Consider the following 12,427-nt stretch of genomic DNA (forward strand, 5'->3'; position numbering starts at 1 on the left):
ATCACTATGAAGTGTTCCCTTTATTTCTGTTAAGAGTTTTTGTCTTAGAGTCTACTTTACCTAATACCAATAAAGTCATTCCAGCTTTCTTTTTTTAAAAATTTTATTTATTTTTATTTTTGGCTGAGTTGGGTCTTCGTTGCTGTGCGTGGGCTTTCTCTAGTTGCGGTGAGCGGGGGCTACTGTTCATTGCGGTGTATGGGCTTCTCATTGTCGTGGCTTCTCTTGTTGAGGAGCACAGGCTCTAGGCATGTGAGCTTCAGTAGTTGTGGCACGTGGGCTCAGTAGTTGTGGCTCGCGGGCTCTAGAGCTCAGGCTCAGTAGTTGTGGCGCACGGGCTTAGGTGCTCCGCAGCATGTGGGATCTTCCCAGGCTAGGGCTCGAACCCGTGTCCCTTGCATTGGCAGGCAGATTCTTAACCACTGCACCACCAGGGAAGCCCCAGCTTTCTTATATTTAGTATTTTCAGGGTATATCTTTTTCTGTCCTTTATTTTCAACCTGTCTGTGCCTTTATTTTACTTTTTTTATTTTTTTTGCGGTACGCGGGCCTCTCACTGTGTGGCCTCGCCCGTTGTGGAGCACAGGCTCCAGACGTGCAGGCTCAGCTGCCATGGCTCACGGGCCCAGACGCTCTGCAGCACGTGAGATCTTCCCAGACTGAGGCACAAACCCGCGTCCCCTGCATCAGCAGGCAGACTCTCAACCACTGCGCCACCAGGGAAGCCCCTGTGCCTTTATTTTTAGAAAGCAACTATTATAAAACTAAAGTATGTTTGTTTCTACCCAAATAATGAAAATCCCAGTTGAATCTTTCTGTAAAGGTAGGAGTCCTTTTGTAATGTAAACAATGACCCTGTTTATTCTTCATAGAAATTCAGCATCTCTGACCTTATTTTCTCATAACACAGGGCACACTTGTGCACATATTTACTCTACACAGAATGTGATGTGCTTAGAGTCAGTGAGGCTAAATTGGTAGGATCTGAGAAGAGTACTGTGGGCTTCCAAAATATATGACAGCCAGTTTAATTTGAATTTATATTTTTGGTAATTACTGAGGAGACTCAAATTATAACTGCATCTGCATTTTCTCAAGGAACTGGCCTTTTCTATTAAAGACATTAAGGGAATTGGGCCTGGAAAATAAGGAAATACAGGAGTTTCTGTTTGAATGAATCACTGTGCAAAAAATACAAAATGTTAACATTGGGAAAGCCTTTTATCACTCATCCTTATCAAGCATTCTGGGCAAATAAAACCAATGGGTGCTGGCATAAAAAATGAAGATATAGTTACAGAACAACGACTATATGCAGTAGCTCATTACAGGGCTGTGAGGATGACAAAACGTAGATGCAAGACTCTCTGCCTTAATGAATTTGTAATTGTGCAGTATCTTTTCCCTTTGCCTCTCTTGCTCCACTCTCCACCGTTCTCTCACCAACTCTGGGCCCTGGCTGGCTGACTTTCTGGAATGAGTCAACGGGTTCTGTCGCTCTGTGGTTTTCAGTTGGTTTGGGGCTGTGGTCAACATCAGGAGGAGATCAGAGGAAGGGAGGAGATGAAAGTCTGTTCCCTTGGTTCTGTTCCTCTGGGTTTATCGTAAGCTGGCTACCTCTCTCTACTGAAGGTCAAGGCTTCGGTAAGGAAGCCTTCTTCATATATCTGCCTTTTCTCTGAGTTCAAGGAACTTCTTCCCCTTACTGCACTGTGAGCCTGGGGATGGTAACCGATCCCACTTTTACCAGCCTTGTGATATTGAACTATCCTTTGTAGTTTCCTTGTGTCCTATACATACCCTTTCAATAATTTTTAATAAAACTTTTCTGTTTAGCCTGTTTGCATGTTCTATATCTTTCCTGTTGGAACCTGACTGACACAGAAATCTAAAGAACGAATAGTTATCAATTTAAGGTACTATATGATAAGTGCTATACAAATATTACAGACAGTAAAATATTTTGCTCAACGAGCTGACAGTAGAGAGAAATCTCCAAGACTTGGGATCCTAAGGGAAGGTGTCCGGGGGAGGGTGAGATTTGACAAACAGCAAAAAATGACTATCAAGGAGGGACAAATAATGAGACAGCAAGGGCAAAAAGTGTTCAAGAGATGGTAAGACAAGCCAAGTCCATCTCAGATCAGATTGCACGGGGCAGTGATTTCACAGAGACCCAAGAACCCTATGACACTAATACTGAGAACACAGCTTATGTGAAATTCTTCCCATTCTAAGGAATTTCTCTCCCACTCAAGAAAGCAAGTGTGAAGACTAGTGAAGATGACATTATTGGGATAACTGTGGGCTTATGCTCTAATTTCAGAACTTCACTATTATTAGCAACAGCAGGCTTGCTTCATAACTATGGCAACATGCTATGGCTGAGAACCTTTGCTATGTGCTGTTAAACACTAAATCAATTTGCACTTTAGTGTGCTTAAGAATCAGCTTTGCTAAAGATTTTTAACTTGTTAACTTGCAGATTCTTGGGTTCCACTCACGAAAAATTCTAATCCAGTAATTCTGTGAAGGGACTTGAACAATGCACATTTTTTGGCAAGGCACGTACCTGATTCTGAAACAAACCATACAGGGAGAAACATGTTCGTGGATAGTAATTGGCATTAAAGCCTTTCGACCAGAAGAATGAATTAATGACAATGGTCTTTTAGAAAGATTAATCTGGTCACAGGACACAAGACAGACTGGATGTGGAGAGAATAAGGACCAGAAAGGTGGAAAAGTGAAGACAATAGATGGAAGTGAGCACGTAGCACGAAAAGACTAGGAAGAAAGGAAATGAAGGGAAGGGACAGATGTGAGCAAGGTGAAGAATGAGTAGGTATTTATTTACTGAGTGTCATGGTGTGGTGGTTTAAAACATGCTGACAAGATTTTGGGTTTTTTTTGACACTCTCCTAATTAAAAAAAACTGGATTCTAAGTTCCTGCTCCTTGAATATGGGAGAATTAGTGACTAATTTCTAACAAACAGAAAGTGATCGATGTGATGGATGACATTTGAAGCTAGGGTAGAAAAAGTGATAGGGCTTCCTCTGGCTCTCTTGGGTGACATGCCTTTGGAGCCCTGAGCTACTGTGAAGTCCAGTCACCCTGAGACCTCCATGTGATGGGATAGGAAAAGATGCTTAAGGAACTCCAGCTGTTCCAGACCCCAGCTATTTGAGTCTTCCTCCCAAATCAAGCACCAGACACGTTAGTAAAGAAGCCTAACTCCAACTACCATTTAAATATGATGTCCTGAGAGATCGTGATATATATATATGTATAGCTGATTCACTTTGTTATACAGCAGAAACTAACACACCATTGTAAAGCAATTATATTCCAATAAAGATGTTAAAAAAAAAAAGCTTCAAGTCATTAATTCCAGGGGGAAAACATCCACATTTTCTTTACTATTTTGCATGAGCATGCTAATGCTTAGAAAAAATTTTGTTAATTAAAATTAAATCACTCCCCTTTAGAAGCAAATCAAATTTGTCTCCCTTAGGAATAGGAAATCAAATTATGAATCTGTCAAGTCAATTCACTACAAAAGCAGGATGACAGCCCTCTGAGCATTTTTCATTTTATCTCCAAGCATTTTTTAAAACTATATTTATCTAGTTGAGAATTTCTCATATATCCAATCTCACTCACTCAAACTCAGAACTTAACTCTATTCTCAGACGTAGCCATGTTTCTTAAGTCCTCATCAATGGACTGTGAGAAGTGATGTGTGCTGCCTTGGGGTCTGGGATTTAAGCAGTTGAGCACGTACCTTCTCCACTCTTCTCCCTCTTCCAACCACCTGGAAGTAACCATGGCAGCGACCTAGCTTTCACCACGCAGATGTCAACCATGTCCCAGGGAAGTGGTTATCAAAGTGTGCTCTCGAGACCCCTGGGGATTGCTGAGACCCTTTCAGGGAGGAAACAGATCAAAACTATTTTCATACTAACACTGAGAAACTGTGTGCCTTTTCACTCTCATTCTCTCACAGATGTACAGGAGTTTTCCAGGGGCTACATGAAGTGTGATATCATAGCAGCTGGACTGCAAAAGCAGACATAAGAACCCAGCTCTCTCATATTAAGCTAGAACTTAAAGGGATTTGTAAAAATGTAAAGCAATGTTTCTCATATCTTTTTTTTTTTTTTTTTTTTTTTTTGTGGTACGCGGGCCTCTCACTGTTGTGGCCTCTCCCGCTGCGGAGCACAGGCTCCGGATGCGCAGGCTCAGCGGCCATGGCTCACGGGCCTAGCCGCTCCGCGGCATGTGGGATCCTCCCAGACCAGGGCACGAACCCGCATCCCCTGCATCGGCAGGTGGACTCTCAACCACTGCGCCACCAGGGAAGCCCTCTCATATCATTTTATTTTTTTTTTTAGTTTTGGAAAACATGACTGCTTTTCATAAAAATGTGTTATCTTTGTTAGCCTGTATGGATTTATTGTAATTTTTAATGACAATATTTAAAGATTTCAGTTTTAATTTCTCATATGCTAAATATCAACAGATATAGTCCATGTACATGAAAGCTTTTTGAATTCTTTAATAATTTTTAGAAGTGTTAAAGAGTCTTATGACCTAAAAAAACTGAGAACCATTGCCCTAGGGGCTGGAAGAACGATAACTTGGAAAAACCTGCATCTGTGAACGAATGTGAGGACTGAAGCTATGAATGAATGAGGGCCCTCATTCACGGAGAGGCTGTCACATACAAGAGAAACAAGTTACTGTGTTACTCCACTGTACCACTGTCTTTTTTTTTTTTTTTTTTTTACCACTGTCTTTTTATTATAGCATCTTGGCTTCACTCTAAAAAATACAGACCATAGTCATATGAGTAGGACACTACTACATCAAAACTAAATTATATGGTATTGGTTTTCTTGGGCAATAAAGGTACAGATATTTTAGATTGGAAGTTGGTGACCCTTGTTATACCATTGCAAAACGATTGGTATAACTATTGTGATAACTTGGAAGGCAGATCATGTTCTTATGGAGCCCATAGTTAGAGATGAAATGGCTAGAAAGAGCTAGAATGTTAGTATGTGTTGATGTTCTCTGTTGTGTTTGGCAACATATAACAAGAAAAAGATAAGCCCAAGAAAGAACTGACCAATTTGCAAGCAGATAAAGAAAAATGAAAGTATCTGGTAACTTAAGACCTTATAAGATTGAAAAAGCCAACTGCTTCTATACCTCTAGACAGCAGAATATATGGCTAGTGCTGTTCAAAGGACTCCCAATAACTACCCAACTCCTTCCAAAAGTAGGGACCCAGCCCTAAGGCAAAACCCAGACTAAGAATGTTGCCTTCCTACCCAAGCCTGTTGTTTTATATGGCCTCAAAGTAACTGCCATCAAGATGAGAAAACAAAGCAGCTTAATATCTATTGATATGTCCAGAAAAGGACTTTGAATGTAGTTACAGGTACATGGAACTACCTGCAAGCAAAAAGAGCAGAAGCCTACCAAATTTTTGAGAAAATGCAAAGCAACTATAAGCCTAGCCAGAAAAAGCTTGTGTATTTTTCACACTTAAAATACCTCCCCTAAGGAAGGCGTAGTCTCCAACTCATCACTTTGATGTGACCTGTGACCATGCAGAATAATAGACAATAAGAACTTCTCAGAGGGCCACGGGACTCAGAAGAGAACAGGCAAAGAGTTACTCCTTGAGAGAGAAAATGGAGTTGCCAATGGGCTAAGCCAGGAAATCACTCCACTTTCAGGGCAGAGACCCTTGGCAATCCCTGCCTCACAGCATTTATTTGCTGCAGTTCAGGGACTACCATTTATATTGCCCAAATTCCCTTTTCTGAATAGGAGCCTCTATTTCCCTTCTTCTGGTATTACTCCTCCATTGCTTATTGTTGGCAGGGAGGTTAGATAACTTAATGTTTATAGGTGTCTGTGATGAGGAATCAAATCTGGACCGAATGGAGAGAACTGAATATCAATAAAGATTCTCGACTTTTGAACTAGATGATGGGGTTCTGGTCTGTGTTCTTTAGGGAGAGAGTGAGTACATTCTGTATGGGAAGAAGGGAGCATGGAGACATTTGGATGGTCAGAGGGGCAAACTTGCATAGAAGCTGCTAGTCAGTTCTCCCATCCTTCCACAGTAATAGAACTGGACTAAGTTTCCCAGCCTGCCTTGCAATTACAACACATCTAAATTCTCAACAACGTCATGTGAGCAGAAGTGATGGATGCCACTTCCAGATCTGGGACTTCAGACCTTCGTGTTCTCTTCCCCTTATGTGCCAGTTGGAACCCATATGTGATGGCAACCCTGCTTCGATCAGACAGATGATGACATGGCCTAGGAGGTGGCAGAACAACAACTTGGAAAAAACCTAAATGATCTCAAGGAGAAAAGCTGCCCAGTCAGTCTGGACTGTTCATGTTGACATTTTTCCCTATGAGAAAAAAAAAAAAATACACTTCTTTGTGCACTTAAGCGTTAGGTCTTTTTGTTACGATGGTCTTACCATCACTAGTGTATATGGCTGATGTCAGAAATCCATCTCTTCTTATGCTCTGGACCTGTGAGGAAGTCTTGGGGAAAAATTTCTGCCTGTGTGTTTATACATGTCCACATGTTCAGTTAAAAAAAAAAGCTGGTTAAAGAAAAACTTTGAGGAGTGTGGTATAATAAAATATATATATTTAGTGTTTGTCCCTGATTCCTGACACAGAGCTTCTAAAACACTTGGAATTTCCTGAGTGATAGGAATGTCTTTTGTTGTTTGTAATTAGCACCTTCTGACTATACTTGAGTCTAAGCTAATGAGGTGATTCAGGGCAGGGCCACTGGATAGCCTCAGGATGGAGTTGGTTTGCTGGAAAGACCAAGCATGAGACAAGAAGGTGAGAACTTTCAGCCCCATTCCCCCGCCTCCACGGAGGGGAAGGGGATTTGAAGACTGGGATATAAAAACTCTTCAGCAATGAAGTTTGGGGAGCTTTTGTGTTTGTGAACACACTGACGTGCTGGGAGGGAGGTGCACCCAGAGACGACATGCAAGGTCCCTGCCGTCGTCAACCCCATACCTTGCCCTACACATCTCTTCTATTTGGCTGTTCCTGAGTTGTATTCTTTTTTTTTTTTCTGAGTTGTATTCTTTATAATAAACTGGTAAATGTAAATAAAGCATTTTCCTGATTTCTGTGAGTTGGTCTAGTGAATTATCAAATCTGTGGGGGATGCCATGGAAAGCTCCAAATTTACAGCTGTTTGGAGAGAATACAGGTGCCCTTAGGGCTTTTGAATGATGTCTGAAGAGGGGGGGGGGGGCCGTCATGTAGGACTGAGCCTTAACCTGCAGCGTCTGTGCTAACTCCAGATATTTAGTGTCAGAGCTGAATTCAATTATTGGACATCTAGTTGGTGTCAGATGATTGGAGAATTGGTGTGGAAACTCCCCACACATTTGGTGTCAGAAATGGTACCCAAAAAAATGACATCACAGGAGCTTAAGCCTATATAGGGTGTGGAGTAATAGGGACTGACCCTAACACTTTGCTTTACATAAACCCTGCAGCTTTGCCTCTGCACTCTCCGAACTCCTGCAGCTCATCAAAGGCAGCACCAACTTCAGACACCACTGGACTGCCTGAGGGGGCAAGAACCTCTAGGCTGCTACAGTGGCAACCTAAGAAAATGTTACATTGGACTTTCCTAGCCTCAGAAGTGTGGCTCAGAACAGTAAATGCAAGTGACTGTACATTCTACAGAGAGATACCAGACCATCTCATGGAATCTGCTAGCAGGTGTCCCCAAACTGATACCGTGACCCTTCACCCATTGTGGTGAAGGCCCATCACTCATGACCAGGCTATAGAAGAGAAGGTGGAGACTGATCAGTTGTGAAGAGAGAGCTGCTGGAGAGTCATGCATTTTCTGCCCCTTCCTCACTACTTGCCCCATTGCAACATAAGGAAGAATTTCAGGATTCTGAGACAACACTTCAGGTTTCTGAGCCTGAACCAGGCCCAAGCTGAGGATAGCAGACATGTTAAACTGAATAAGAAACTGAAGTTTTGATTTATATTGGACTGGGCTTTTTTTTATTAAATTTTTTTCCGGCTTTACTGAGATATAATTGTGGACTGGGCTTTTTAATACCTAAAAATGAAACTATCTGTGACCAGGAAAACTCTAGGATCTGCCTGAGTTATTATCCAGGGGAGAAGCAAGAGACATAGCATGTTTGAAAAGCGATAGACAGAAAGAATCACTCAGCTTTTCTGCTTGTACTCGCCAAGTGCATTTCATTTGAAATGAAGTGTGGACCAGGTCTGGGTGTGAATTCCTGCCTGATTGGCTCTCATGCTTTCACTGTAGCCACGAATCACATGGAATGGCGGACATAGTACCCATTTTCAACAGCAATATCATTTGGCAACAATAGCAAAAACAAAAAATTGATTTTTCTAGTTTTTCTCTCTTCAAGGCCAGAGCAATTAGAACCAAGCCCGTAAGCTGAGTAAGATAGAGGTTCTGGACTTGCTGTGGGAGGGAGAGATCTGAGGAGGGGAGAAAGATATTGCAGCACAATAAGCATCCCCAAAACAGTTAATGTGAATATTCAAAGACAGTTTTCATGAAGCCATCTTTGGCCTTGAACTGCCTAACTCCACACTTCTTTTATATGAGACATAAACTGACAACTTATTTGACTTAGTTCTCCTTGATATAATATCGGTCATATATTAAAGGCTTCTCTAAATAAGAAAAACAAGTTTGTAGAAAAATAGGCAAAGGAAAGCAGGCATTCACACAGGGAAGAAATACAAATGGTGAATAAGTATCTGAAAATATACTTAACCTCAGTAATAACTCAAGAAATATAAATATAAAAAGTGAAATACTGTTTCTTACTTAACAGGTTGGCAAAAATTTTAAATATGAATTATATCTGGTTGGAAAGGGTCTGGAGAAATATACTGTTATTCAACATCGATGGGACTATAACTTGGAAAATTCTTTTTGGAGGACAGTTTGGAAATAGCTATGAAAATTAAAACTGCATTTGTATGTGAGCATGCACACATGTCCATGCCTGGGTGTGTAAAAGTGTAGTATATAGAAAAAGGCCTGGAAGGATATATAATAAGCTTAACACTATTTCTATGTCTCAGGAGAGGATGGGCAGTGGAATGGAAGAAGGCCATTAATGGACGTTCACTTTTTACACCAGGACTTAAAATTTGTTATTTTTTGTAATTAACATTTTTCAATGAAAAATTAGACACACTAGCTTTACAAAGATTAAACAGATATACAAAATATTTTAATTGATTTATTTCTCTTTCAAATAGATTATTGGGTATTGAGCAGGCATAGTCTACTCAAATTTGAGTAAACTTTGGCACACTGAACCCTGCCTCGTTATAGACAGGTGGTTTAGTGTTTCATACACTGGTGAAGAGAGCTTCCTTAGCTGTGAGTGTAGGGTGATATTTTACATCCCCAGGCAGTACTGAATAAGGCTTGTTTTAAGTGATTAAAGATTAAAAATACAATCTTAGGGAAAGTATTCTGAAGTAAAGGTTGGAGAGATGTGCATTTTTGTTAAAAAATAATGAATTCTATTATTGGTTTTTATCTTTTCTTTTTGGCAGAGACTGTGTTCAGTTTTTAAGCATGTGTGCCAACAAAATGACCTTCTGCCAACCCAAATGAATGTACTTGTTCATTTTCAGATTAGATATATATATATAGATATATATATATATAAAAATATATATATATATATTTAGATATATATATATTTAATCTCAAATATTTAAGCAAAAAAAAAAAAAAGGTCATTTAAAAGATAAGGAGACATTCTTACTTGGTCCTCAAAAGATAGAGCCTGGGCAACATCTCTGGGAAATCCATCGATAACAATGCCCAATTCCTCAGGCATTTGCATCAATTTTTGTTTTATCTCTGTAATTGTTGTTTCCTTTTTTAAGAAAAAAGATGAAAAACCACAGTTAAACTTATACTCACAAGTGGTATAAAAATCTTTGCAGAATAGAAGCAAATTATACAACAGTACCTGAGGGGCCAATTCTCCAGTGGTAATTATTTTGGCAATAAGACTCCATTTCCTATTGCTGCTGGCACTGTGGATCTTCTTCCTTAATAATTCTCCCACAGAAATGTATTGAAATCCATAACGTTCAGCGATTTTCAAACTCTGAGTACCCTTTCCACTTCCGGGACCACCTATCATTTAAAACAGGCAAAATTGGGACCTTCTGATACAGTAAGAAACACCCTTTTATACAACTATTATCTTCATCTTGAGATGCAGAGTCTAGATCAGTACCAGGGCAGAAACCATTCTACTTGTGGCATCTCAGTGCTACCTCTGAATGCAGAGAAGGTGTAGATTTAGCCGAGGAAAGGGTAGAATTGTCGTGATTGATTGTATTAGATGAAAGAGACATTTTTTCCCTTACCGATTTTAGTAAACTACTAGTTTTAAAAATTGAATAATGCAGTTGAAAGAAAGCGTTCCCGTTTTTCTGTGTAAACTCTAATACTTTTATCCTCTGTAATCAAAGAAAAATCTATGAGATACAAAAAACAATGACTGCAATGGCAGAAATGTGTTACATCCGAACAAAGAGTTAATGTGCAGTTTCGTGAAACATAAAAATTAGTTTTAACCAAAGGCACACCAATATTGACATGGCTTATTTAAATCTTTCTTTGAATTGTCTGTTCATCCATCTCCTTGCCTTATATCCTTTAAAATTCAAAAGAAGTTTTATTCAATAAATACGCAGAGTGAATGGAAGAGATCTTTAAGGTAGAACAATTTCGTAGAACTCATGATAGTTCTGATTTTGTGATACATTAGCATGAAATAATCAATAGTTTGCAACATAAATCAATACCAATAATCAGTAACTGCCATTTATTTTTTAAAAGCATAAGCACTAAAAAATTATAAAATGTATGTCTCAGATTTTATTTCCAAATCATATTACATTATTTTAGTAAATTTATATTTCTAGACAACCTAGACTAACTGGAATCTAACTGAGCAAATTTCAAAATAAAGCACATAACAATCATCCCAGTCTGATTTGTTATTTGTTGGCAATTATAAAAATAAAATATTTTAAAATACTTAATCATAAATTATTGACTGTAGAAAAAATATTTTAAAAAGTCAATGATAATAAGTAATGAATTGTTTTTGGTGCTATTCACTGAAACATAATTATAATTGGTTAAGCAATATTAAAAATAAAAATTCAATAGAAAAGTGAGTTGATGTTCTCTCTACTAATTCAATTTATCAAGTTTTTTGGGGGGTAGCAATCATTTTACATACCATTATTTAGTATATTTTAAGAAATTCTTGTTGCAAATAACATAAGCAAAAAAGAATGGTGTTTGCTTCGCTTTGTTCTGGATTTTGTAAGAAGAGTTCTGAGTGAGTGAACTTGGTTGGCTAGGGGTTATTTCCTCTTTAAAAATTTTAATGTGCAGAATTCTAAGATCAACTAGTATACTGAGACCCTTTCCTTAACCTCAATCCCAAATAATGATCCTAATAAAACTGGTTTTTGCCTTTTCATTGCCTTATTAAACTTATGATAGAAATTTGTTTACATTTTTGACATTGTCTTTCTAAGAAACTCTAAATCCAACCCTATTAGACTTACCACTATAAACTACTACTGTATTAAATTCATTACTTCACAAATGAAAAGTTTTGGTTCCAAGTAGCTGCTCTTGGCCTATTAAGCCATGGGTAAACCATGGACTGGCTTGAAGACAAATAATTATATGATCAATGCCATCGACAAATTCAAACTAATTTGATCCCTGAAGAATGAAAATTATCTTTCATATTTTCACACCTGATCTGACAAATCATCAACATAAGAGAACATATTGAATTTTTAAAACTTCAGACATGCTAAGAAAGTTACGGCACTTCAAGGAAAAACATTTTTTTGTCAATTAATGGAGGCATTAGCAGACAACAAAAAAATACGATTAGCACAATTGACAGAGAAGAGCATTAATTTATTGGATGAGTTTGATTACCAGAGCTTCCTAACAAACTAATCTTACTTTCTTCTCCCTGAAACCAGAGTAAGTTTAATTTTGCTATATTTATTTAATTCTACTACTTATAAATATTAGGATCCATCTAACTCTTAGATTTTATGATTATACTAACATAAGACAGATTCATTAATATCTGTGCCAAGAAGTTTACCTTCTTTAAAAAAAAAAAATCTGTATTGCCAGAAGGGAAATTTTGCTTATTTGGATGTGGATATCTGTACCTCCCCCACTCTTTTTCAGGTTGGAACTAATAAAAATTTGTAAGGTTCAGGTACAATTATTTTATAATTCCTCAAAAGTCATAAAATTGTCTCAATTT

General features: G+C 38.5%; 1 protein-coding gene across 4 annotated transcripts in view; it reads right to left on the bottom strand.

Annotated features, from left to right (window-relative positions):
• The window catches only part of AK5 (adenylate kinase 5), a 236,863-nt gene that overhangs the window by 210,886 nt on the left and 13,550 nt on the right, over positions 1–12,427 (bottom strand). For all 4 annotated transcript variants that reach the window (XM_004279944.3, XM_049707153.1, XM_033405965.2 and 1 more), the window contains 2 exons: positions 10,073–10,242; positions 9,863–9,976 (listed from right to left, as the gene is read on the bottom strand). In XM_004279944.3, the coding sequence (XP_004279992.1) occupies positions 9,863–9,976; positions 10,073–10,242 (284 nt within the window). The remainder of the gene's footprint in view (positions 1–9,862; positions 9,977–10,072; positions 10,243–12,427) is intronic.

The sequence above is a fragment of the Orcinus orca genome, chromosome 1 (assembly GCF_937001465.1).
Source record: "Orcinus orca chromosome 1, mOrcOrc1.1, whole genome shotgun sequence".
Taxonomy (NCBI): Eukaryota; Metazoa; Chordata; class Mammalia; order Artiodactyla; family Delphinidae; genus Orcinus; species Orcinus orca.